Source organism: Armigeres subalbatus, chromosome 3, assembly GCF_024139115.2.
Source record: "Armigeres subalbatus isolate Guangzhou_Male chromosome 3, GZ_Asu_2, whole genome shotgun sequence".
NCBI lineage: Eukaryota > Metazoa > Arthropoda > Insecta > Diptera > Culicidae > Armigeres > Armigeres subalbatus.
The window spans coordinates 323,375,417-323,402,670 of record NC_085141.1 but is presented as its reverse complement, the minus strand read 5'-3'; the positions used below and the strand labels follow the sequence as shown (position 1 = coordinate 323,402,670).

At 40.0% G+C, this 27,254-nt stretch overlaps 1 protein-coding gene across 3 annotated transcripts in view; it reads left to right on the top strand.

Annotated features, from left to right (window-relative positions):
- Positions 1-560: 560 nt before the first annotated feature.
- Positions 561-27,254, top strand: part of LOC134225487 (fatty acyl-CoA reductase wat-like) — a 28,101-nt gene continuing 1,407 nt past the window's right edge. Inside the window, exons 1-4 of one of the 3 annotated variants that reach the window (XM_062705594.1) lie at positions 561-764; positions 15,644-16,159; positions 16,220-16,525; positions 27,135-27,220. In XM_062705594.1, the coding sequence (XP_062561578.1) occupies positions 15,917-16,159; positions 16,220-16,525; positions 27,135-27,220 (635 nt within the window). In that variant the 5' untranslated portion in view covers positions 561-764; positions 15,644-15,916. Of the gene's footprint in view, positions 885-15,643; positions 16,160-16,219; positions 16,526-27,134; positions 27,221-27,254 lie in introns of all 3 variants that reach the window. The other 2 variants (XM_062705595.1, XM_062705592.1) reach the window with 2 other exon arrangements.

Genomic DNA, 27,254 nt, shown 5'->3' with positions numbered 1-27,254 from the left:
GCCCATAGAACCATCATCAATATTGTGGTCGTCATCAAAATTCAAAACCGATTTATTCTTATAAAATTAAAATGTAAATATATTCTACTCGCCAAAGGGAACACAATTTAACGATATGCCGCTTGGAAATGCCTTCGAACGTTTGGTGATGGATTCTTGAACGGATGTAATCCTCTCAAAACAAGTTTACAAGCAACTTTTGCAGAACTATCAAGGTCCCTATTGACCAACGTTCACAGTCTTTTGCGTTTTCACCTCGGCATGCGTAAAAATAAGGCGATCTTTTACATTCATAACAATCAGCGCACAGAAGTTCCGTTTGACGAACATCCTCGATGTTAATTAGTTTTACCTTGCATTCGATCACATATTTTGCTCTGTAGGATCGAACACATTACGAAAAAAAATCGTCTGTTACCTCAAAGGCAGAGGAGAGAGTTAGCAATTAGTAGGAGTTAGCAGCTGGGCTAGAACAACCGATCAACCGAATCTTGAGCAGACCATGCCTTGGCCGAATTTTGAGTTAGTTTTATCTTACTCGCAAAACGGCTCGCATCGTTGTAATACCTACGTGTTGACCAACCTCGTGGTCGTCGACGTTTTTTTTTTCGTTCGATCTATGCTTAGACTTTAGAAAGATTCTAGTTTCTATTTTTTCGGTGTAATGTGATTTGATTCCCAAACGTGATCGGAAGTTCAATGCTGTTACGGTTGTTGAAACAGCATCGGACAATTACGCGTGTGTTGTACACGTGAATGAGAAGGTGTAATTCTTTAAAACTATAAGAACTTATTATTGTGCGGCAGTGTCATTACCCCGTCATGGTGCTTCCTAGTGAGTTTATTTGTACCAGCTTCAACGGCACCGAGCGGAAAAAGTGAAAGTAAAGTTGAATCTACTGCAAGCGCACTGCATGGGTTGGGCTCGCTGCATGCTGCTGATGATGCTCTGTGACGGACGAAGTGCGCATTTAAATTGGAGCCTGCTGCACTGGGTGGTTTAAGCACAGACAAACATACGTGTTGGGAACGCGATTTAATCCATTGTTTTGTTTCATAGATGTTATCCTGTGAGAAAAAGTTTCAAGAATAGACGCAAGGGTATTGAACGAAAATCAATTAGAAACAAGTAAATCGTAACAAAAACTTTTTCAAGAGGTGTCACATGATTGTTGTTATTTTTGTAACACGGGTTTCATGAACAGAAGCTTTGAAACTATGGACACTGATTCGATAGTGAATCCATTACCAATCGTATCGATTTGAGTGTTAGATATGTTTGTCTATGGTGGATGCATTGGTGGTGCACATACGAGAAGGTCTGGGCCGGGGCACATACGATCCTCGTCAAGGTCTGGGCCAGGTTAAACTGCATTTGTTTGCAAATAAAAAAGAGTAATCTGTACAACCGTCCTTGTCAGAAAGTCAGAGAAACGTTTTGCGCTGTACCGTCGATGATGAGATTGCCACACAGAAGATTATTTTTAAATATTCGAGGAAACGTTAAAAAAAGTAATATCAGTAGTTCGATTCGTGGGAAAATCGAATTTATTCGAAAGGTCACCAAGTAAACGAGACTGTTTATTACAAGTGCATAACGACTCGATTATATTGTAAATTACTTAATATTAGAAGCAAGGTGCAACCAGTCAGTTTAACTAAGAAAATACCAACGGCGTTGATTGGAATTGAACCCAGATCAACTGGCTTTGTTTAGTTCCATAAATTGTATCCTGAAAGAAAAAGTTGAATACTTTCAAGAATATTTAGACACAAAAGTTTTGAATGATTGGAGACAAATAAATCGCAACAAAACATTTCCAAGAGGTGTCACCTTATTGCTGTAACGCGGGTTCTATGAACAGAAGCTTTGAAACTGTGGACACTGATTCCAAAGCGAATTTAGTACCAACCGATTTGATTCGTATTGATGATGATGATTCGTACTATTTGAGTGTTAGATCTGTTTATCTATGGCTGATGCATTAGTGGTGCTCATCCGAGAAAGGAATCCGATCCTCGTCAAGGTCTTGGTCAGTCTTGGCTCCTTGTCAGAAAATCAGAAAAACTTTTTGCGATATGCCTACCGTCGATGGTGAGATTGCTACACAGAATATTTTTTAATATTCAAGTAAACTGTTAGGAAACGTTTGGATTGCAGAAAATCATGATTTTATTATGGACAGTAACGTCTAATCGGTTTAGTTATATTCCGTCGGTCTGACGAGTAACAATCGCCGACACCAGAGACGACTCCCACACCTGCACCTGCACCCAACATCTGAACCGAATCCTTTTTTGCTTCCGTACGGCAACATTGTAGGCTGAATGGAAACCTTTTTGGAATCCGAACAGAGCCCTTTTGGAATTATTTGGGCTTCCGAAAGAAATTCTTCTGGGCTTCTTAACAGAATTTGCTTTTGCTTCCGAACGGAATCCTTTTCGGCTTTTGCGGTATCTTTCGGAAGCTTGAAGAGATCCCATCCAGAAGCCCAAAAAAACTCTATTAGGAAGACCAAAAGGAGGATTCCGTTCGTAAACATTAAAAGATTTTGTTCGGAAACCCAAAAGATCTACGTCCGTGAGCCTGAAAGAAGTTCACCCCGTTAGTTTTGGTATCTCATTTGGGCTTATGAAGGGATTTCTTTTGGCCTTTTGAACGCAATCCTTTTAGACTTACGAATGAAATCATTTTAAATAGACTTCCGAACGGAACACTTTTGGGCTTTCTATCTATTTGAGTGTTAGATATGTTTATCTATGGCTGATGCATTAGTCGTGCTCATCCGAGAAAGGAATCCGATCCTCGTCAATTTCTACATAAGCCCAAATAAGGTTTCCGAAGAGGAAACTTTAGGGCTTCCGAATGGAATCCTTTCGTATATTCGTATGGAATCCTTTCTTCTGGGATTTCTTTTGTAAGCCTAACGAACGTTCAGAAGTCCAAAAGAAATTCATTCGGAATTCTAAAATTATTCCGTTCGAATGCTAAAAATTTCAAAAGCCCTAAAAATTCTGTTTGAAACTCCAAAAAATCTCTGTTGGAAAGCTCAAAAGCAGTATATTCCATTATTTCGGGTTCCGAATCTATTGGGACTTTTAAACGGAATTCTTTTAGACTTTTGAACCTGACACTGTTAGGCTTCCGAAAGGAATCTTCTTAGACTTCTGACCAGAATCCCGTTGGGTTTCCGAATGAGATCCCTTGGCTTTTGAACAGAGTCCTCAAAGGTGTCAAATGGAATCCTTTTGGAATTCAGAACGGATTCCTTTTGGGCGTTCGAAAGGAATCCTTTTCGACCTCTGGGATTTCTTTCGGAAGCTGTTACGAGCCCAACACAAGCGCCTTCCGAACGGAATCCTGTTGGGCTTCTGCACGGAATCCTTTAGGAACTTCAAACGGAATCCTTATTGTATTCTGAGCAGAATAAATTTGGACGTTCGTAAGGAATACTTCCCAACTTTTGGCATTCCTTTTGAAAGTCCAAAAAGTTTCCATTCAAAAGCCCAAAAAATTGCTTTCAGAAGCACAAAAGGATTCGCAACAAAAAAAAAAAATAGTTCGGAAGCCCTAAAGTGTTCCGTTCGGAAGCTCAATAGTTCTCCGTTCGAATGCCCATAAGACATCCATTCCGATCAAACGGCACACTTTCAAGCAAAATTCTTTTGGGCGAAGCTCTTCTGGGCTTCTGAACGGATTTTTGGGCTTCCGAATGAAATTATTCTGAGCTACTGTATGAAATGCTTTTGGGATTTCGAATGAATTCCTTTGAGCTTTCCGAACGAAATCCTTTTGGGGTCCTGATCGGAATAGATTTGCAATTCCTGACGAAATCCTTTTAATATTCCGAATGAAATCCTTTTGGGTTTTCGATCAGAATTCTTTAGGACGTTCGGAATCCTTTTTGACTTCGGGATGCAATCCTCTTCCGAAAAAAGCCTTTTGGACTTCCGAAAGTAAGTTTTCGACTTCAGGGATTCCTTTTGGAATCCCAAAAAGATTTTGTTCAGAAGCCCAAAAAGACTACATTCGGAAGCCTAAATATATTTAATTTAAAGTCATAAATGTTTCCATTCGGAAACTCTGAAGGGTTCACCCAACCAGCGGATGGCAGATTTTAATACAATTCTGCATAAGAACCTTACAGAAACTGTATAATTATTTGGCATATACAATTTTGGAAGATTTTAATACAATTTTTGTATTAAAATAATACAGATTTGTATTATTTTAATACAATATTTGTATAAAAGCACTTACAGAATTTTATATGCCCAGATTTTATACAATAATTGCCAGATTTGTTTTTTGGGTGTTCTGTTCAGGAGACCAAAAAATATCCGTTCGTGATCCTGAAAAAGGTACCATTTTTAAATGGCCATTTAATTCGCGTATTTTTTTCTATAGAACATTATAGAATAGAATATTAGAATACATATCTCCTTCTTAGTCATTCGTATCTAAAACCAATGGAAATTTTAGAGTTAAGGCGCTAAAACGCCGGTGTTCGAAATATGTGTAAAAACAGTATATTCCATTCTTTTGGGTTTCCGAACGGAACTATTTGAGCTTCCGAATGGAGTTCTTTTGGGGTTTTGAACAGGTTTTTTACGGCATTCAAATTCTTTTAGTCTTCCTAAAGGAATTCTTTACGGCTTCCGAGTGGAAAACTTTTAGGTTTTCGAACGGAATCCTTTTGGGCTTCTGCACGGGATCCTTTGGCTTTTGAACGGATTACTTTTAGGTTTCAGAATTAAATTCTTTTGGGATTTCGAACGGAATTCGTTCGTAAGGAATCCTTTTCGACAACTAGGATTTCCTTCGGAATCCTCAAAGAAAACCTGCTAAAGAGCCCAAAATAATTTCAATCGAATGCGAAAAGAATTCTGATCAAAAGGCACAAAAGATTTCCATTTGCAGGCTCTAAAAAATCTCCGATCTTAATCCCGAAATAAGTCAATTCTTTTGCTTTCCGAACGGAATTCTTTTGTGCTTTTGAACGGAATCTTTTTGGACTCTTTTGGAATTCTAAACGGAATCTATTTAGGCTTGCGAATGGAATCTTGGATTCCTTTCGGAAACTCAAAGAGACTCATTTTAAAAGTCCAAAACCCAACAAACAATTTAAGCTGAATAAGCAACTTTTTCAGCTGAATAAGAACTCTCTCTGATCCCAATGTTTGTTGGGAAGGGTTGCGCTCAGAAGCCCTAGAGGATCCGGTTTGAAAGGTCTTCAACCGTAACCTCAAAATAAGTCCATTGATCTTTTGTGTTTTCGAACTGTATTATTTGGACTTCCAAGCGAATAGCTTTTGGAGTTCAGAACAAATTTCTTTTGAGCTTCCGAATTAATTTTTTGGGGCTTCTCAACGGAATCCTGTTGAGTTTCCGAACGGAATTTTTTTGGACGTCCGAATTTTTATTCTGTTGGGCTGTCTAACGAAATCTTTTTAATCTTCCGAACGGATTTGTCGTGGCCTTTCATGCTTTCATTCGGTATCTTCAATTTATTTTATTCCTACAGTCTGCTAATACCACTGGATTCTTTTAAGGTTTCCGAACGTAATCATTTTAATGTTCTGGACGGAATTTATATGGATATTCGCAAGGAACCCTTTCCGACTTCCAAAGGAGAGCCCAGGAAGATTCTATTCAAAAGCCGAGAAGAAATGCAATCAAAAGCCCAAAAAGATTCCATTCGGAAGCCCAACAGAATGCCGTTCGGAAGCATTATGTGCTTCTGAATGGAATCATTTTGAGATTTAAAGCAGAAGCTTTTGAGGTTTCCGAACGAAATCCCTTTGAAATTCCGATCGGAATCGATTTGGGATTCCGAACGAAATCCTTTTGGTATTCCGAACGGAATCGTTTTGGGATTACAATCGTTTTTAAAATGTTTTTAAGGAATCCTTTTTTATTTCAGGGATTCCTTTCGGAAACTTGAAGAGATTCCGCTCAGATGCCTAAAATAACTCAATTTGGAAGCCCAAAAAGATTTTGTTCTTTGAGGCTTCCGAACGGAGTTTTTCTGAACTTCCGAACGAAATCATTTAGTCATCATTTACGCTTGGTATCCCAAAAGATTTTATTGTGAAACCTTAATGGATTCTGTTCGTAAGCCAAAATATCCTGTTCGGTACGTTCGGTAGCCTAACAAGATTTCGTCCAGAAGCTTAACGAAATTCAATTGAGCTTTTAAACGGATTCGTTAAGGACTCTCGAATGAAATTCTTTTGGGATTCTTAACTGAATCTATTTAGGCTTCCTCACGGAATCTCTTCGATTTTTCGAAAGGAATCCTTTTGTACTTATGGGTTTCGTTTCGGAAGCTCAAAAAAGTTCATTCTGACCGGAAATATTTAAACTACCGAATGGAATCCTGTTGAACTTCCGAATGCAATCCTGTTGGGCTTCCGAACAGAATCCTTCTGCGCTTTCGAGCGGAATCGTTCCGAACAAAACCCCCTTGGCACTCAGAACGAAATCCTTTAGATATTACGAATGGAATTCATTTGGACGTTCGAAAGGATTCTCGGATTAATTTCGGAAGCCCAAAAAGATTGTATTCGAAAGTCAAGAAAAAATTGCATTCGGAAGCTCAGAAATAAATCCGAAAAGTTCCCGTCTAGAAGTTTAAAAGTTCGATAGTAAAAAAGAAGCTCATTCTGTTATTTTGGGTAACCGACCAGAATTATTTGAAATCCTTCTTCTGCTGAGCTTCCGAATGAAATTCTTTTGAGATTCCAAACTGAATACCTCAAATTCCGAAAATGACTCATTGTCCGAACACTGGCTTTCAAATCGCCATTTTGGCTTTATTCGTGTAATTTTCCTCACAGGAGTTTGAATTCGATTGTAATCTTGATCCTCATACGAAAAACCGATGGAAATTTTAGTTTAAGACCGCTTTAACGTTCGGGATTTGAGCCAAAACGGTATATTTGATCTTCTAAAGTGAATTCTTTAATGTTTCGGAACGAAATCCTTTCATTAATCCGAACGGAAATCTCTTGGTATGTTAAAACGAATTCATATCTGAAACCGAAAGAGATTCCGCTCAAAAGCCCATGAGAATTGCATTTGGAAGCCCAAAACAACTCCATTTCATTCTGTTGGGTTTTCGGACGGAATTATTTGGGCTTCCTTAAAGTTATTTTGATCTTTTGAATGAAATTCTTCTGGGCTTCCGAACGAAATCCGGAATCGTTTCCTTTGCTATTTCCGGGCTTCCTTTCGAAGCGCAAAAAAAAAATCGTTCGGAAGCCCTAAAGGATTTTGTTCGGATACCTTAAATGATTTACGTTCATTATCCCGGAAAAGTTTATTCCATTTTTTTGGGTTTCTGTATAGAACTACTTGCACTTCCGAGCGGAATACTTTTGGTCCTTTGAACGGATTATTTATGGGCTATCGAATTCTTTTGAACTTCCTGAAGGAATCTTTTACGAGGATTCCGATCGGAAACCCAAAAAATCTCCAATTGTAAGCCTAAGGGAAGATCATTCCGTTCTTTTGGGTTTTCAAACGGAATCCTTTTGGGTTTCCGAACGAAATACGTTTGGGCTTCTTAGCTTTCGAATGAAATCTCTCTTTTTAGCTTCCGAATACAAGCGATTTGGGATTCCAAACGGAATATATTTGAACTTCCGAGTGGAATCCTTTTGAATTTCTAGGATTACTCTCGAAAGCCCAAAGAATTTCGGTTCAAAATCCCAAGAGAAAAGCATTCGGAAGCCCAAAAGAATACCAAAACAAAAACCCAATAGAACTCCGTTTGTTAGCCCTAAAATATTCCGTTCAGATTCTCGTTCTTTGATCATAAACTCTAAAACGTCTATTCCGTTCGGAATCATTCTGGGCTTACGAATGAAACCCTTGTGAAATTCCAAACGAAATCCTTTCGGAATATCAAACGAAATCCTTTTGGTATTCCGAACGGAATCGCTTAGGGTTTTTGAACGGGACTGTTTTGGATGCTCGGAAAGAATCCACTTTGACCTCTAGGATTCCTTTCGGAAGCCTAAAGAGATTCCGTTCAGAAGCCCGAATAAATTTCAGTTGGAAGCCCTACAGAATTCTATTTCGGAAGCCTTGAAGAATTTCGTAAACACGAGAGAAGTTTGTTCCGTTACTTTTGGTATCAGAACGGAACTTTTTGGGTTTCCGGACGGAATTCTTTTGGGCTTTTGAACAGTATTCTATAGGGCTTCTAAACGGTATTTTTGATTGAAATAACAAACAGTATCCTATTGGGCTTTCAACCGTAATCCTTCAAGGTTTTCGAACTGAAGCCTTTTGGATTTCCGAAAAGAATCTTTTCGAGCATTTGCATTTCGGGATTCCCCTCGGAAGCCGCGCTCGCATGTTCGAAGCATGTCTATTATATATTTTTTTTTTTTTTGAGCGAAAATGCTTGGGAACTATAGATCTTCTGAATGGAATTGTTTTGCATTTCTGACCGAAATTCCTTCTGGGCGAAATCCTTCAGAGAATTCGCACAGAACCCTTTTAAACGTTCGGAAGGAGTCTTTTCCGATTTGTGGGATTCCTTTCATAAGTCTCAAGAGATGCCGTTCGAAAGTCCTAAAGGATTCGGTTTGGAAGCCCAGTAGTTCTTTTGGGTTTTCGTTCTTTTGGGTTTTTTAATCGAATTCTTCTGGGTATTCTAACGAATTCCTTCTGGCTTTTGAATTAAATTCATTCGTCGAACGGAATCATGTAGGGTTTCCACACGGAATACAGTCACTCTCAAAATTGAGCGTACAGTATGGATTAGTTGATTACATTCGAAAATTTCAAAGGAAATTAAATGGTTGGCTCGGTTATTTTTAATGCATTTCAATATTCATCCCTTCCTTCAATGTATGCGTACATACAATTGTTGAATTTTTTTCTCTAAAGTTCATTTATTTGAAAATAATCTCAAAATACGCCTATTAGATGTTACAAAATTGAGCGTACAGCGAATTTTTTTCTATAAAATTTCTTATTATAAACACGATTCATGTATTTTAATATTGTTTTTTCATGATTATACTTATAATAATAAACATCCGCTACTTAAACATTCAATGTTTTGAAATTAAACCATGTTTTAATCAAAATGGCGAACAAGTAAGATGTATAAACAATGCTATTTAACAATTAAATGCTGCTGGGCAAAATAGATGCTTTAAGATATGAATTTCACCGGTATCGTGTCTTATATGTGATAGATAATCGAAATCGAGCGAGACATACGATTAATTTGGGAAAATTCAGTCGGAAAATGATGAAAACAAATGTACACATACAGAGAAAACGATAAATGTTAGGAATGACATAATTCAAATTCCATTTGAAGAGAACACGCAGATACGCCACAAAATGGTTCGGGACCTATGAATTGTCGAGATGAACCAAGTCTGGCCAGCATATCAGCTTGTTCATTGCCTTCAATGCCACAATGACCAGGAACTCAATACAGGTTCACTTTGTTACGACTACCCAAGGTTTGGAGTGACTGAACACATTCCCAAACGAGTTTAGATCTACATATTGCTGATTTCAAAGCATTCAATGCTGCTTGACTGTCAAACATTATGCAAATATTTGAATGCCTATAATTTCTGCGTAAGCATAATTTAGAGCATTCAAGAATAGCCTGAACTTCAGCTTGGAAAACAGTTGGCCATTTGCCCATGGGAATCGAAATATTTATCCCTGGGCCAGTCACGCCTGCTCCAACTTGATTGTTCAGCTTTGAACTATCGGTGTAAAACACAATTGATCCTGAGCGAAGATTTGGTCCACACCGTTTGCCCATGTATTTCGCTCAAGATTAATTACATCAAAACAACGACAAAAGTTGTATCTTCTCCTCATCCAGTCATCATTGTTTGTTTGTGATAAGTGAGTTGATATTTATTTTGTTTAGAATACTAAAATGTCTTTTTAGGTCACCTTCAAAGAGGTTTGAATCTCTTTTGATCTTCAAAGCACTGTTGGCTTCACACGCCAACGCTTAATTCTCACACAATTGCCGGAGCAGCACGCCGACCGATGTCACAGCTATGCCACACAGCTCAGAAACTCCAAACATAACTACTCAAAGGCAACAGCACGCTGAACTATCTCTGCACTTCAATCGTCTACCTTCCGAATGGCAAGTCCTAAAAAGAACTATTGCCGGAAAATTAACTCTTAGTGTTGAAGGTAGCGAGAAATCATGGCTTTCGATAGCAGCGGCAGCCAAAGGCAGAAAAAGCACACGATCGAGTTTTCTGAGCAGCGTCGGAATCGGTAACTGGCAGCTGGACCCAAGCAGGAATGGCAGAAAATTTCAATCGGCAGACCATGCAGCGACCAGACGGGCAGTGGGTTACTGCAATCCCAGGGCTCAGCTTCTTTGAGTGATAACTCCACCACGCTTACTGCTAACTCTTTTATTCTTCACTGTATAGATTACAAAAACTTAATGGCAAAAGAACAGGATGGTACATTTCTTTTATACTTTCAAACGTAGTGAAAAAACTGGGCAAAAACAAAAATCCTATGATTGGTCCGCCAATCAGCGCCTTCGTTTCATCGGCATCGTATAAAAAAAAAGTGTGTCGGTAGGTATTGGTGACCGCACATCCGCAGCCGACTCGGGGTTATTGTATGCGTGGATGATTTTTAGGATGGGATGGGAAAAGGAAAGGGAATTAAAAGAGAACTTGCTTATTCGTGCCATCACACAGGGTTGAAATGCAAAGCGTTGCAAATAGGGTGGTGTTACATTCGCTATCGCGAACAACACTCTTCTCTGCTTCTAACTGAATAAATTGATCCAATGGTAGCACGTGGAGCAAAGCGTCTAGCGCTTTATTCGGCGTGCTTCTCATTGCACCAGTTATTGAAAGAGTAGCCAATCTTTGAAGTTTTTCCAACTTTTTCTGAACCACCCTTTCTTTTGTTTTTGGCCACCATATTAATGCGGCATATGAAATTCTGGGTTTCACAATCGCCGTATAAATCCATTGAATCATTTTTGGCTTCAGTCCCCATTTTTTACCGAATGTCGCCTTACTTATCCATAAAGCATTTGTAGTCTTACTCAATGCTTCCTCAAGATGTAAGTTCCAATTCAGCTTACTGTCAAGTCTAACTCCAAGATGCTTGACTGAGTTTGAAAGTTTCAAATCTGCTCCTTTCAATTTTAAAGTAGGAAAAGAATAATTTCTTCTCCTTGTAAACGCCACCAATGTGGCCTTTGAAGGATTTATGTTTAATCCTTCTTTTTCACACCATAGTGTGGTGAAATTTAGGGCAATTTGCATTCGGTTAGAAATAACACAGTCATATTTTCCTCTCACCAATATAACTATATCATCCGCGAAGCCACGAGCCTCCAGTTGTTTGAGAAGATCATCAACGATTAAAGACCACAATAGAGGTGATAGTACGCCTCCTTGGGGACACCCTTTTACTGCTCTTACACTAATTGATGAGCTTCCAAGGTTGGCTGATATTTCTCTTTTTGATAACATCTCGCCAATCCAATCAACAATGCATACATCGAAACCTCGTTTCAACATAGCATTTTTCATTGAACTGTGAGATGTGTTATCGAATGCTCCTTCAATGTCAAGGAACGCTGCAAGTGAGATTTCTTTTGCTTCAAAAGATCTTTCCAACTTTGTAACTAGCTTGTGAAGCGCTGTTACTGAAGATTTTCCCTCCTGATACGCGAACTGATTTCCGCTTAGAGGAGTTTTCGTTAAATAGGATGATTTTATATGCTCATCTATTAGTTTTTCCATTATTTTTAATATGATGGACGATAAGCTAATTGGTCTGAAGGATTTTGGGGATGATTTATCCTTCTTATTAGCTTTTGGGATAAATGTGACACGCACTCCCCTACATGCAGTCGGTATATAGCCTAATATTAAGCTTAATCGGAACATCTTAGTCAGAAAGGGTGCTAATTTCTTTTATCTTCTGTAGTAGTACAGGAAAAATTCCGTCCCTACCTGGCGCTTTGAAGGGAGCAAAAGAATCAATCGCCCATTCTATTTTCTGTTCAGTAAATATTTCACTGGCCAGAGTACTAGCATCGCTCCTAGTGCAATTCATCCCAGTGACCTTATTCGTTTGCTGAATATCTCGCCTGGCTTCATTTACACTAGTTTGCGATACAGATACATTCTGGTCTTCATGTAAATTGATGATAGAACACGGGAAGTGTTTTTGCATCATTACTTCTAATGTTTCATAAGTTGTCTTGGTAAAAGAACCATCATCTTTTTTAATAGTCCCAAGACCATTTGTGTGATCCTTAGCAAGGACTTTCTGCAGTCTGGCAGCAACTGGAGTACTTTCAAAGTTTTCACAAGTGTGCCTCCAGTATATCCTTTTAGATCTACGAATTTCTCTATTGTAAGTAGTGAGGGATTATCTGTATTGATCCCACTGTTGTGTGCGTTTAGCCCTGTTGAAGAGTTTCCGGATTTTCTTTCCCATCTTTTGAAGATTGGTATTCCACCAAGGAACGTCTCTATTTGAAGAAAGTTGCTTAGCAGTGCAGCTGACTGAAGTGAAGGTCTAATATATCCAAAAGGTTAACGGAATATAAAATTCTTAATACACGCCATAGATACTAAAAAGAGATTATAGATAACAGGATTCTTCGAAGCTGTTTATTAATTTTGGTATGTTATTCAAAAAAGTTTGAAAAACATCTAAATAAAATATGTTTTGTTGACATTTTGGGGACTCTGAAAAAATTCCTAATTGCAATCTTTATTATTGTGGGGGTTTTCCTAATTTTATAATCCTAATATTTGCACTATTTTTTTGGGAATTTGTAGGATTTTTGTCAAGGCATCTAATATCTGTTTTGCTTCATAATTCTGGAAAGATTTCAGTAGTTATAGAAATTATGAAAAGATTTTTTAGGTATTTAACCGGCTCATTGTTAAAATGCTTACTAATAAAAAAGGGGAAGGGCCGTTTGGCCGTATATCGATCGACCGAATGCCACTAGGCCGAAAATTGTTTACCATTATACCGCTTATACCATTTGGCCTAAAGGGTTAATTGGTCGAAAGGGTCTTTTGACCGATAGGGTCATTTGGCGGAAAGGGTCATTTGGACGAAAATGTCATTTGGCCGAAAGGGTCATTTGGCCGAATAGGTCATTTGAAAAGTAAAAAATAGGGTGTGAAAAGTGAGATGTCTCACTTCTCACTACTTATTTCCTACTTCCCACTGTAAACAGTGAGTAATGAGACGTCTCACTCATTTTTCACAGTGAGAAGTGAGAAATTAGGAGTGTGAAGTGGGACGTCTCTATTCTCATTCCTCTTTTCTCACTTCTCACTGCAAAAGTGAGAATCACGTAGTGAGTAGTGAGACCTCTCACTACCCACATCTCACTACTCACTTTTTGTTCAGTCAGATGTCCTATTTGGCAGAATGCCCCTTCCGGCCAAATGACTTTCGACCACATGGGTTTCGGCCTAATGGTTTGTTCGGCCTAGTGGTATTCGGCCAAATGGCTTTCGTTCAAGTGGTTTTCGGCCAAACGACCCTTCTCCAATAAAAAAAACCGTCTTGGGATTCATTCTCATTGTTTACATATTGTTTGAAGCTTCAAAAACAACAACGATTCCTGAAACTTGGTTTAACACTCTTTTCTTCAAGAGACTGAGAAATCCGGGGTCTGGTTCAGTTGGCATAAAGTCATTTGGAATAACTTTATTTGGCATGCCGGACATTTGGCACAATGGTGAGACATGGCAGAACATTTTATTCCAGGCAAATGTCAACTTCTAAAGAAAGGATTACTTCCACAGTTGCATTATCCCTGACTTTTTCTTTTTTAAAGGTAGAGTCCTGTTTCTAAAGCGCTATAACAATCACCATTGCAATTATCCGGGCAGATGCATTACTTTTGCAGAAGGAATTACTTTCACCTTGCCTCATTCCGGTCTAATGCTTACTTCTAAAGAAGGGATCACCATTGCGTTATAACGAGTGCATTATGAATTGCATTCATGATTCGCAAACGCATCTGTCAGTCGAAAAAAGGAAGAGTAATATTAAATGTATTGTGAGAAGAACACTTTCAGGTTTTAGCTCAAAATTCTTTTTCAATGTCTATGACGCATTGCTACCGGAACGGCGACGGAAACGGCAAATTTGACAGAAAATATATGAGCCTACTGTCAAATCTTGTCGTTTCTGTAGCCGTTCCGTTGCATTGCGTGGGAGAGCTTAACTAATCTTAAACCCAAATGTTGGAAAACGTTCGTAATGCAAATGACCCTCACCGTTGAGATTGTTTTCAACTCCCCCGTAAGATTTTCGTTCAAATACCTATGTTTTACTAACAACCATGCGTTTACCTTTATTTCTCTTGCAAGTGTGTCATTTTGCTCCAAATCAAGTGCGTTTTGTCCCAGACACATTAAAAATTAAATGCTTTAGAAAGTCACCAAAATCTACACATTTTGTTCAAGAAATCATTGAAATATGAAGCTATACATTTTGAAATAATTCATTATTGAGGTTTATATTGGATAATTCTTCGTAAAAGCTTGATTTGTTACATATTGGACTGCTTTTCCCGTTTAGGGGAATGTCAATATATGACAATGATAATACTTAATCGAAGCTTAAATTACATATTCCCAGTCACACTGTAATAGCTTTAATGGTTTCAACAAAGGTTAGCGGAAAATCAAATAAAAAAGCCTGTGACGTCATGCTATATTGGATTCCACAATCTGTGACTGTAAATGGCCAAAACTCACTTCAGCCTGTCGGGCCACTGAATTATGCATGATTTGGGACGTCGTTTGTAATAATTTGCTGATTTACGGTTTTTTCCGTTGTCTTCAAATCGCAAGAATTTGGCCGTGCGTAAGGGCTCGCAACTCTGTTCGTTATGATGCCCAATGAATATTCATGTATGACGCTTTATTCGGGATGTACCGTGTTAATCTACGAAATCATGTTACACCCGCTTCTATGGTTGTAATATATGTTTATTGCTGTGTCGTCCGTATCGATTGTCCATGGTGACATTGGGATTTGATAATCGAGAGACCCCGGAAGTTAAAATCAAAAAACCGGCCCTAATAAAGCCTCATTTAAAAGCGAATCGTCATTATTGAATTGTGAGAACCAGAAGAAGGCGTGCCCTTTAGAGGCATGTAAATGTGAATTCTATGGATGGTTGAACGGGATATCTTTAGTGTGACTTGAGAAGCAGACGGAGTCTGATTGACAAACGTAAAAGTGACATTTTATATAATAGTTGTGGGGATAAACTCTTTCTATTCAAATGATAGATTATAGTATCCTTTTTCAATTAAAAAAAACAGATCTTTAGTAAATTGAAATTTAATTCATCAGAATAATTTCAAATCATTTTATAGCAACAGTATTATCATTGTAGTTCGGAAGACATCTTTTAACAAATTTAGTTAAACCAATGTAATGTTGAATAAATTGCTAAATAAGTTTAAATTTCAAGTAAAATCGCTTGGGAAGAACGAAACAACATCGAGTGTTAGGGTAACACTCGAGTGTATAAATATACGATTAATTGGTAGAAAAGTGTCATAACCAATCTGATTTCATAAGCATACGATCTATCCGTTCCAATCCTAGAATCCATCCCGACTATAGTGCAATGACGGTATCGTAGTTACAACAGCAGTCACAGCAGCAGCATCATCATCTGTAAGAACTCCGCGGCGCGTTGGCTGATATGAATCATCTTCATCGTGCTCCTTTTTGACTGGGCCCAATGCGTGCAAGGGACTGATGAAGTGAAAGGAATAAGTCTATAAATACAACATTGTTCGTGCCCTTCCGGAACTAGTCCGGAAGATTCGGTCGTTGAAAGAGCAAGCCTACGAGCTTTCGTTGTTCAAGACTGCGATGTCCGCGAATTATTGTGAATCGAACAAAACCGGTGGTGGCTATGATGGCGGTTATATTTCGGTGCCGGAGTTTTACGCCGGGGCCGATGTGTTCCTCACCGGGGGGACCGGCTTCATGGGGAAAGTGCTGATCGAGAAGCTGTTGAGGTCCTGCCCGGACGTTGGTCGTGTGTATGTTCTGATGCGGTGCAAACAAGGCAAAACGCCCGAAACCCGCGTGCGAGATTTAACCGATAATCCAGTGCGTTTTTATTCTGTTTGAAAATTATTCTAAATTAGCTAATTGAGTGAATTGTTGCAGCTGTTCGAAACGCTGAAGAAAAATAATCCAAAAGCGCTGGCCAAATTGATGCCAATATTTGGCGACTGTATGCAATTGCGGCTGGGAATGTCCGACGACGATATTGACCAGTTGCAAAATGTGTCGGTTGTGTTCCATTTGGCCGCCAGCGTGAGATTCAATGATCCCCTGAAGGATGCCATCCTGACCAACGTGCTGTCGACGAGGGAGATTTTCGAGATTTGCAAAGGATTGCCTCTGTTGAAGGCGGTGGTGCACGTGTCGACGGCCTACAGCAATCCGGAACAGATGCACGTGGAAGAAAGGGTAAGTTGAATGCAATTTAGGCGATCTCTTGTTCTTCGGGAAATGGAAATGCGAACAAAGTATCCGTCGTTGGCATTTATTTTAAAAAAGTGTTAAAATACAAATGCTTCTATTCAGATTTTTACGCAGACTATGAATTATATCAAAAGTGATAGCCACACCGTAGTATTTTAACCCTTATGTGGCTGACAGGACCGTTTTCCTTTTGCAACTTCAATCTTTTCCAAGCTCATCAAAAAATTCATAACCATTTCCGTTCCTACATTGGCGCATTTCAACCATAAAAAATGCCTACTTTTAGGGTATTATCTATTATTAAACTGAAACGTAGTGTATGAATGGGGTGGCTCCAGCTGTGGATAGGACAGTGCTGCCCATTATCCAACATATGAAGACTCACAAGGGAATTATTGTTAATATACTATACTAGCAGAACCGACGAGCTTCGTTTCACCTAAAATTGATTAATTATATATTTTTACATTATTTAAAAGATGGTTAAGTATTCGAAATTTGCAAATTTGGATTCCATTTTTTAGATTAATTCTCGATTAAAGCAGAAATTTGTACTTTATTTGTATGGAAGTCCCCCCTCCAGAAGAGGAGGGGTCTAATACCATCATATAAATCTTCATCGTTGCGTTGCGTTGCGTTGTAACGGAGTATTTCGTAGATTGCATACTGATAGTTGTCATGTATATTCTTTACCTTTCTTACCCCAATTGCTTATGGATTTCCATTTGGGATTCAATGGAAATCCAATTGGGGGTCCAAAATGATAAAACATGAAAGCTATCATTGCCGGCCACGCCCATCTTCTCCGTTACTAGGAAAGGGAAGGAAATGATGATATGACATCTACTTAACGAGAGGCCAGCGACTCACCGACGCCCCCATAGATGTCAAGGAATTGGATGGTGGGTAGGGTATGTGGTTTAGGAGTATCATTATAAGCAAATGATAGAAAATTTGTGGAAATACGTTGGGAGTGACTTTGCTAAGAAATTTATGTCACTCCATTATCCTTGCCGATGATTTTCCTCAGATGGGGCGAAGGTATTAGCCTTACCCTGGCTAATAGCCTAGGTTTAAGCGCCTTTGCTCGCTCTCTGAAACGAAAAAAGAGCAAAAAGAAATTAAATTCCCCTTCCCCCCTGATATGATAATGATTTTGATCAACAAATTAATTCTAAGTGGATGAATAAATGATCAAACGGCTGCAAACAAGCCTCTATTGTCGTAGCAGAAGCAAACCCGCCTCAATACGACAGGCAGAAGCACATGTTTGTGATTCAAACGCGATCGACTGTTGTTCAATTTCGATACACATAGTTGGGTAGAGAGAAAAGATGTGAAATATTGCTAAAGTAGGATTCGATGGATACGGGGAATTGGAGATAGTGATTCAAAAATGCACTTGTGCCTGAACTATGATTATTTTGTAATTTATCTCTTTTTTGGAAATGACTAATAAATGTGTTTGACCCATATTTATATTCGGTCATTGGCCATTAACATTTTTTTACGGTGGCACGGGGTGATCTCCGTGGATGCCATACGGCTTATGAATCGCGGCCTTTCGTCGGACACATGATTTCGTCACTTACCTGGTTCTTCAGCCTGTCCATCCGTTACTAAGTGCACCAGCCATTCAAGTACTCACTCGCTGACCGAATGCCGAATCCACCACGTCCATCGACCGTCAAGAACGGCACTCAATCTAACAAATTGGGCTCGCCTATTCCATCAGCTCACCGTTGATCGAATCCGACCCGCCGTAAAGTATGTATCGTGCAGTGCTGTACTCCTCTGATCGATCCGGCACCGCCAGATACACTGCTGTCGTTAACTTCTGCGAATGATGCTTGTGGTTCTCAGTACATAGGCTCCATGAAAAATCTTCCGGTTCGAATTGATACTAAGAAACACATTTTCAGAGGCAAAAAATCAGACGTCAAAAAAAAAAAAACCTCTGTTCACAAGCCTTGACTACTACGATCTATCGACATTGCCGCCTCGCATCTTAGTGTCCATTCTACCATCATATAAACCTTCATCGTTCCCAAAAACCTCTACATACAAATGCTCATGCCGATCGGTTCAGTAGTTTCCTAGAATAGGTATTTTCCCCTACATGCATACAATGTTGATGATCAAATTTCTTATCCACTATCGCACTTTACGCAAGTAAGTGGTTCGGCAAACGGTTCGGCACTTCATCTCATAGCTCCTATTCCCATCAAAAACAAAGCAATGAAAAGGAATTTGGTTTGCACGCGTGTTAGCAAAAAGAAGCGACGAGATTGATGCTATATTTCTTTGTTTTGCGATGAGATGAATATATGTTCAGTGAGATGGAAAACGGAAAAGTTTCTCTACGTAATTCTACGTTCAATTTGCGGTCGTATCTTTCATACAACCCTCTACTTTTTGCCTTTCTCGTACAACAAAGTTGTACCGAAAGGCTATATGATCACTCCAAAAACGAACTTTTGATAGGAGCCCCAGAGACCCATAGTATTATATACCAATCGACTCAGCTCGATCAACTGAGGTGATGTCTGTATGTGTATGTATGTATGTGTACAAATTTTAGAACACACCTTTTGTAACTTAGCATTGTTTGAATTACTTCCATCCGACGGAGAACCTTGTCCCATTGTTTGCTATAGAAAATTGGCAAGATCGGACAATGGGATCATAAGTTATGGTCAAAATACTATTTTTTATGCCCACAACACGCTAAAAACTACTTATTTATTATTTTTTGGTATTTATTTTACACGAGAAAGGCACCAACACCGCTAGGTGGATTATTAAGGTTTTTTTACACAAAGCGCTTTCTATGCGATTTTTTTCGCTCGAATTTCGAGATTTACGCGGTTTATTCAGACTTATTTCGGATTTAACGCGATTTTAATGTTGTTTTAATTTACGTGGCCCATATCCTCCGCGTAAAAACCAACTCCAGTGTGTTACAATATTTATGTATGATTATTTACTATTGAAAACTTGCTAACAGTTTAGCAATCAGTTTCGGTGAATCAGTCAATCTCGTAAGTGCATCGCAAGCTTCTTCTTCCGTAGCTCTACATTCCAACTGGTACTCTGCCTGCTTTTCAACTAAGTATGTAGCTTTGACTCCAACAGAGAATCACCCAACACAGCTCGATGTCCTTGCACTTTAGAATCCTTCTTACAACTGCCAGCAGTAATGGCTGTACCAGGGTGCGCAAGGGCTTTCATAGACTGATCCATGTCATAGACTGATTCATACCACACATCCTCCCTCTTCTCTTATAATCAGTGCATAAAACTAAAACGCTTTGGGGGGGCCACAGCGTAGTTGGCTACACGTTCGCCTTATAAGCGGATGGTCATGGGTTCGATTCCCAGCCCCCTCAACAACCCTTCGTCCAGTATCTGGAAGACGAACACAGCGGATGGTGCTATGGGGGACGCCCGTCCAACGCTTGGTCATCAACCAGTAGCTGAGACATCATGTTCTCTTCAAATGTATTCATTAATAACGTATCCCGAACAATGGCAACCGAAAAATGGCTCTAACAACGGACTACTCTCGATGGACTCTTCGAACAGACTAAGCTGGACAGTGCAAGTGCGTGCGATGATCACCTCTACGATGTCGGTAAAGAAGAGATGGATCAATATGCAAGAACAACAATTAGATTACGATAGTGTTAGTAAAAAATAGACGCTGTGCTACTATAAATTAGGGCAGTAGTCAGTATGGTAAGTCTGCTCAGTGATGCCTAACGGGTGAAAGAGCTAAAACAAATTAATCGAATTAAAAAAAATTAAACGCTTATTACTCTCAATAGAAAATATGGACACGACAATACAGTAGATTTTATCGAGGCTTGCTACCAAACTTTTTCACATCACCCAGAGAAAACTATGCATCACCGATGAGACTTGAAGGAAGATTGAGTAATGAAGAGAAGCCACGAACCGCGAACAAAAACCGGAGAAGGAATATTAGCCCATCAACGACACTCGGCTTTGAAAAATAAGTACCTAAAGCACTCAAGTCAACGGGACAAGCGATAGTGGGCGGAATCTCTTGCCAACGAAGATGAGAAAGCTACAGCAACCGGAGCGAAGATGAATGCAACGACTCCTGTGAAAGACGCGATTGATCAGCTATTGACCGACTCAATTGGCTTGCTGAAAAGGAGGTTCAAGTTATTCGAACAACTTTTCTATATGTCAGCCGGGCCACCACCACCTTGGCATGATCTGCCTATGATCCGGCGTATACCACGCGTTAGTACCGAAGCTTTATCACTGCTAGGGATCCAAACAACCATCTATTAGCGAGAGGTTTGAACGGCCGAGGTATTAGGTACTGCGCATCGATTACACTTGATGTAAAAAATTCGTTTAACAATGCTAGCTGGGCAGCGATTGCTGACTCCCTTCACCGATTTAGATTTCCGGATTACCTGTGCAGGATACTGAAAAGTTATTTTCAGAGTAGGGTGCTGATATACGACACGGATGCTGGTCAAACGTCGATCGTAGTATCTGCGGGTGTTCCACAGGGATCGATCCTCGGACCGGTTCTGTGGAATATTATGTACGACGGAGTATTACGGCCGGTGTGAAAATAGAAGACTTCGCGGATGACGTAATGCTAGAGGTAACAGGAGACACTCTCGACGAAGTCGAACTGAAGGCTTCATACGCGATTGGCAGAGTGGAAGAATGGCTCAACTCGAGGCGGTTGTCCCTTGCACATCACAAGACGGATAAGAGTAGGAACCTGCACAGTTAACTCCGTGAGGTCTCTTAAGCATCTGGGTGTGATGATCGACGATAAGCTCAATTTTACGAGCCACGTCGATTATGCATGTCAGCGGGCTTCATTGGCGATAAAATCTTTATCACGAATGATGTCCAACAGATCGGCGGTGCATAGTGCGTAGGTTGATAGCGGGTGTAGCATTGTCTATCATCCGTGCGTAGTGTCGCGAACGCATAACGCACTATATCATATGAGGCGGTGTGCGTTCTGGGATGATGCCGATAGACATACTCCTAGAGGAAGATGTGGAGTGCTACAACGAAAGGGACTCGGTGCAAGTGCGACGTGTCAAGAGAGCAGCCTCGCTGCTCAAATGGCAAAGAGCATGGGACACCGCAGTCAAAGGTCGTTGGACCCACAGACTGATTCTGGATGTGTCCAACTGGGTCGATAGAAAACATGGTCAGGTCAACTTCCACCTAACACAGGTGTTGTCTGAACATGGTTGCTTTTAAAAAAATCCTACACATGTTTGGCTTCGCAGATTCTGCAGAGTGTCCTGAATGTGTAGGTAAGGTAGAGTCGGCAGAGCATGTGATGTTGTGAGCTTGCGATCGACAGGTGGTGAGGTTACCAGCCTTGACGTCGATGTTGTGTGTATTAACGTCAAGTGCGTTAACATAGGCGTGAGCGTTTTCAATAGTACCCCCCCCCCCTTTTTGTATTGCTGAATTGCGGGCCGGGGGTACGTACTAGCGAAAGGGTTTTGGCTTTAGTGGGTCGGGTAAGAGTTACATGACATACCCATCCCCACACTACCTGAGCTAACCTCATCAGGTGTCTGGAAGCAGATATCCGGTTACCCTTGTTCAAGAAAAAAAAAAAAACAATTATCCATTGCATGAAATCGAACAAAGTTCCAAGGGCGAGACGCCGATTCCGCAATTGACTTCGAAAAATCTTTCAACCGACTTAATCACAATGAGACGCAAAACGGTTTGTTAGCATGTAGCGACCCTAAACGCCATGCATTAATCATCATTTTTCTTCTATTATTAAAGTATGTCATATAAACGAACAAAAGGAAAGATTGGACAGGTTGGAACCTGTCCATTTATGTTTATCAAATAGCAACCGCTGTTGAAAATAAACAACGGATATTTAAGTATAAGCAAAACTTGGCGAATAAGCTGGCCTAGAAACAGTAGCTGGCTCAATTGTTAAATAATTGTTTATTTAGAGAGTACGAATGCTCTCGGAGCAGAATGTCACATGAGAGTAAATGTAGGTAGCATGCAACATTCTGCAACATTATTGAAAATGAGAGAAAAATTGTAAACAATAGCCAGTAATTATAAATAACGTTTTTGTAAATAAAGAAGAGAGTCGGATTTTGGACTTGAAGTTAGCAAGTCATATCAGAATTGTTCAAGTGTTTTATTTTTCAAATTGTGATGACTGTTTTTCCCGAAAACTAACCGCTCGAGCTCGTGCAAGCAAATCATCAACCTAATCAAGGCAAAGCAAGGGGCCCTCTCATACAGAGTGATGCACAACGGGAACCTGTTCGATGCCAACCGGGTCGCAGCGGATGAGGCAAGGGTATATCCTATCATCATCATGCTGCACAGTAAACGACGGTGTTATTATTCGTGATCAAAACCACGAACCACCAGACAGCACCTGAACGACTTCAATTTGGCTGAAAACGTTACACGTCTAGCTTAACGGCTATCTGATATGCAGATTAAGATCGACGAACTGTCTTTCATTCCTAATCGACAGGCTTAGTCATCAACGTTAACAAAACCAAATCGTTGAAAGCGAACACGATGACCGCTTCCAACTTTATAGTGGCCGGAAAATTAGTGAATAATATTGAAAGCTTCTTGGAAGCCAAATGGCGTCAGACGGCGGTTTCAAGATCGATATAGTTGCACGGATAAGGAGGGCAAGGACTGCTTTGTAAGTTTAAGTAATGCGTGAAATCTGTGCTACTATATACGCTAGTGAAACATGGTGTGCATCAGGGGACAGTCAGCGGCTGCAGGTATTCATAGACGGTGCTGGTAGCCTTACAATAGGCTCTCAAACACCGAGCTCCATCGTCCTTGTTACCAGAGAGCAGTAGCCTCCATAAGGAAATAAAAGAAGTCGAACGAAATTTTCCGACACATATAAAGGCGCTAGCTGGGCATCGTCCAGGATGCAGATCTTCCAAGTCGGTGCTCTGCATCAATTGGTGAGCGCATGACCCACAAATAACTTAGTAAGTTAAATGTAATTTGAATTATCTGACCGAATTTCAAAAATTGAAATTGAAATGCTTAGTTCTCACAGCAGCACACCGCAGAAATTACTCTTCGGGACCTCGCCTATCCACACACTCTGCATTGCTCCAGCTCTAGTTAGCCCACATTGAGAGCGACCAGCCACTCCAACTACGAGGCTCTTCACGACCACATTCACAATCATTTTTATTTGTTCTCAACACTTCATTGCGTGACCATTGCAAGTTACGCCCTACATATTGACATCGCGATATACCTTATCGCGGATTTCATAGCACGGTCACCCCGATCCGTTTCTAACTTTTTTTTTTGCGCTCTCATACCAATCTGCTTTCTAAATTTAATTACGCGGTCATTCCAATCCGCTGCCTACATTACATTGCGCCTCTAGATCCACTTCCCAAATTTCATCGTGCAATCATCCCGATCCACTTCCCGCATTCCATTGCGCGGTCATCCCGATCCGCTTCCTAAATTTCATTGCACGGTCATCTCGATCCGCTTCCGTCACTTCATTGCGTGGTCATCCCGATCCGCTTCCTACATTCAAGTGCGCGGTCATCCCGATCCGCTTTTTAAATTTCAATGCGCGCTTATCCCGATCTGCTTCCTACATTCCATTAAGCCTCCACATCGATTCTTTACTAGTCATACAGTTGCATGCAGTAACTTTAACAATTCACAACCTTAACAATCCCAATCAGCAAGGTCCAGTCGCAAACTCAATTCCGCAATCCACCTGAAATCCCCATTATAAAAAAACAAACAATAACCTGTGTTTGGAAATGCCGTTAGTATAGTAACGTACACCAATACGCCAACACTCTGTGAATGACTATGTTGGCCCCAAAGGGAGCAAGAACAATTTCAAATCCATGGGGCCAGGCGTTTTATTTCCTCAATCCAGCCCGACCTCCTCAAAACTTTGCTCTATACCACTTCACCTCGATCAGTCTAAGCATCAAACCCATCGACCAACAATGATCAGAGTGTATGTAATTACATACACTCTGACAATGATGTACTTGATCAATATAACAAATTGCGCCATACAATTGCACCATATCATAGACATCAAAGTTATGCAACTTACAGGGCTTTTAGCTGGTGCAGTTCGTTTCTGCTTACTTACACGCGCGTTTTCTCTCGAAAGCTTTGGGGCGTTTGACGGCAGCTTCGGTTCGTTTTTGCTGATTCCTAGGCTGCCGTTAACTGCAAGCCAGTCCCATCTGTATATGGCATCCATATACAGATGGGACTGACTTGCGGTTAGCGGCAGTAGGTCTCTGTCAGAGTAAACGCGAATCCCGACGCAACTCACGTGAAGGCATAATAATTATTATCAATAAACTGTCAAACTTCTTTGTCACGTCTACCCGAGGAGCACACATGTTGCACAAAGATCACAGCAACTTATATGTGACCAGATTTAGTCACAAATTGGTTGCTGCTACCAATTTTACTTGACTTGTGCTGTTTGGGTACCACCTTCTACTCTGACTTCCTCCATAGGATGACCACCAAACGCCGTTGACAGCCCAGCTTCCACGATGGGCTTTTCTGTAATAAGCCACCGGGGGTTTAGACTGACTTAGTGGCGGGTGCTTAATCTCTGTTCCAGTTTGCGTCGGTGATGGTTGCAGCGATGAAACTGTTCCATTCAATTTGTTGCACAAACTATTATTTTAAATTAAAACTGCGTTTAAAAATCACACTCATTTTTCGAGCACGATCGAATAAATATCTGAGTAGACAGAATGCATTGATCGCAGCATTTTTTTTGCTGTCTCGTGACTAGGGAGATATATAAATATTAAAAATTGTGTGATGGAGCAGCTTTAATGCTCATGGAAATTCAGTGAGCCTTTTTCAATGACGTTTATTTGTCTTAGATTCGAATGATATCATTCATTGATCTTTTAGAATTATAATTCTGTCGACATTATTAATACCTTGATAAAGTAATCAAATTGATATTGATATTTAACCTATTGAATATTCTTTCCAAGTATAATCAGACGCCACAAGTTAAGAAAAACCCATAACCCGTAACCGCCACCAGAGGGGTGCGAATGGGTCAGCGCCCTCACCGACAGTATGGAAGTCGGATAACAAAATCGTTTAAAAAGGTCTTCTATAATTTAGTTTTCTTGCCCTAATATACATTAAATCTATTCTACAAGCATTCTATGTAGTTCTGTAGCTCGGATGATGGAATTTTAAAACCATTTGAGGTTCTTATTGGATGGTTGTAAGCGATTCTTAGAAACAAATTAAAGCGTGAGTGAAAAGATGACGCACGGTGTCTCTATGGGGAGATATTATTTTTCAAAAATCTGTATCTCTGAAACACCCACCACGTGAAAGCTAATGACGCATTCCACGCAGAATTACACATAAATAACGAAATTTTAACATGATCGTCTTTTATTGGGATGAAATTTTGCACATATCTGCGGCACAGCATACTGATAATTTTTCACTTATTAAAAAAAAATTGACCCTCGAGTAATTTATAAAAAGGTAGAATGTGTTTTCGAGCAATTTATTATAAAAATATTGTAACTTGGAAACCGATTATTGTACGAAAAAACTATCTGAGAACGAATTGTAGGAGGCTAGAAGGACTTTTTCCAGTTTCAGGAGCATTCTCGAGTCCCTTTGAAACGCGCAGATGGTTATGGCAAAGTGATGGTCTTTCGTGCCTACTATTACCTATTCAACATCGATTTATAGAGAGTAATACGGAGGTCAGGGTCAGATTGAAAAAGGAAGCTAAGCGCTCCGACAGGCACAAGGTGCGCAGCGAGCAAGATGGATCGATCAGGTGGAAGACGTTTGGCGAACCCTCTGCAGAATGCATGGCTCTGGCGACGTACAGCAATGGTCCAAGCTGAATGGAGACGACTTTTATGTACTGCGGCCGGAGTGTTAGACTGAATAAAAATAATAATCTTCCTACAGAAGATCATTCGAAACCTTCGGGGCAGCAATATGCACAATATCACTCGCTTTTGAATTCGCGCTGGTAACGGTAATGTATCGCCGCAGTAAGGAGGCGTATTTCGTGCTTCACCTCCTTACTGGTTTTAAGACGGGACCTCCTCTGCTGCTTGATCACTGCAAATATGTCGCAAAGGGTCAGCAGCATGGCGTAACTAAATGATCGGCCACCTCTCTGAATACTATACAAATTCTTATCAACCGTGAAATCAACAGTAGTTTTGAATTTAAATGACTGATACTTTCATAACTCTGACATAGATTCTTTCTATACAATTTCAAAGCTATCTGTCTTTTTAATTTGGAACTGTTACTGTTGCATGAGATATGTGTATGGATTTCTGTGAATTGAGTTCTTCATTTGATAACTCTGATAGGGAATCATATAATTGTTTTGAAGGCTACATTTTTACAATTTTGGTGAAACTAAGTGTTTTGGAAGTATTTATGTATTTTGTCGATAAATAAAATAAGCAACTTGCTTAATAATTCTCCGATTCATCATACTAGAAACAATCGCAATGCATAAATATTTTCTTTTTTGCAGTTATACCCCCCGAAAGCCGACTGGAGAAAGATGCTAGAATGCGCTCTACAGTTCGACCATCAGGTCCTTAATATTTTAACAGATATGTATGCCAACCTTCAACAAAAACATTACGGTGCC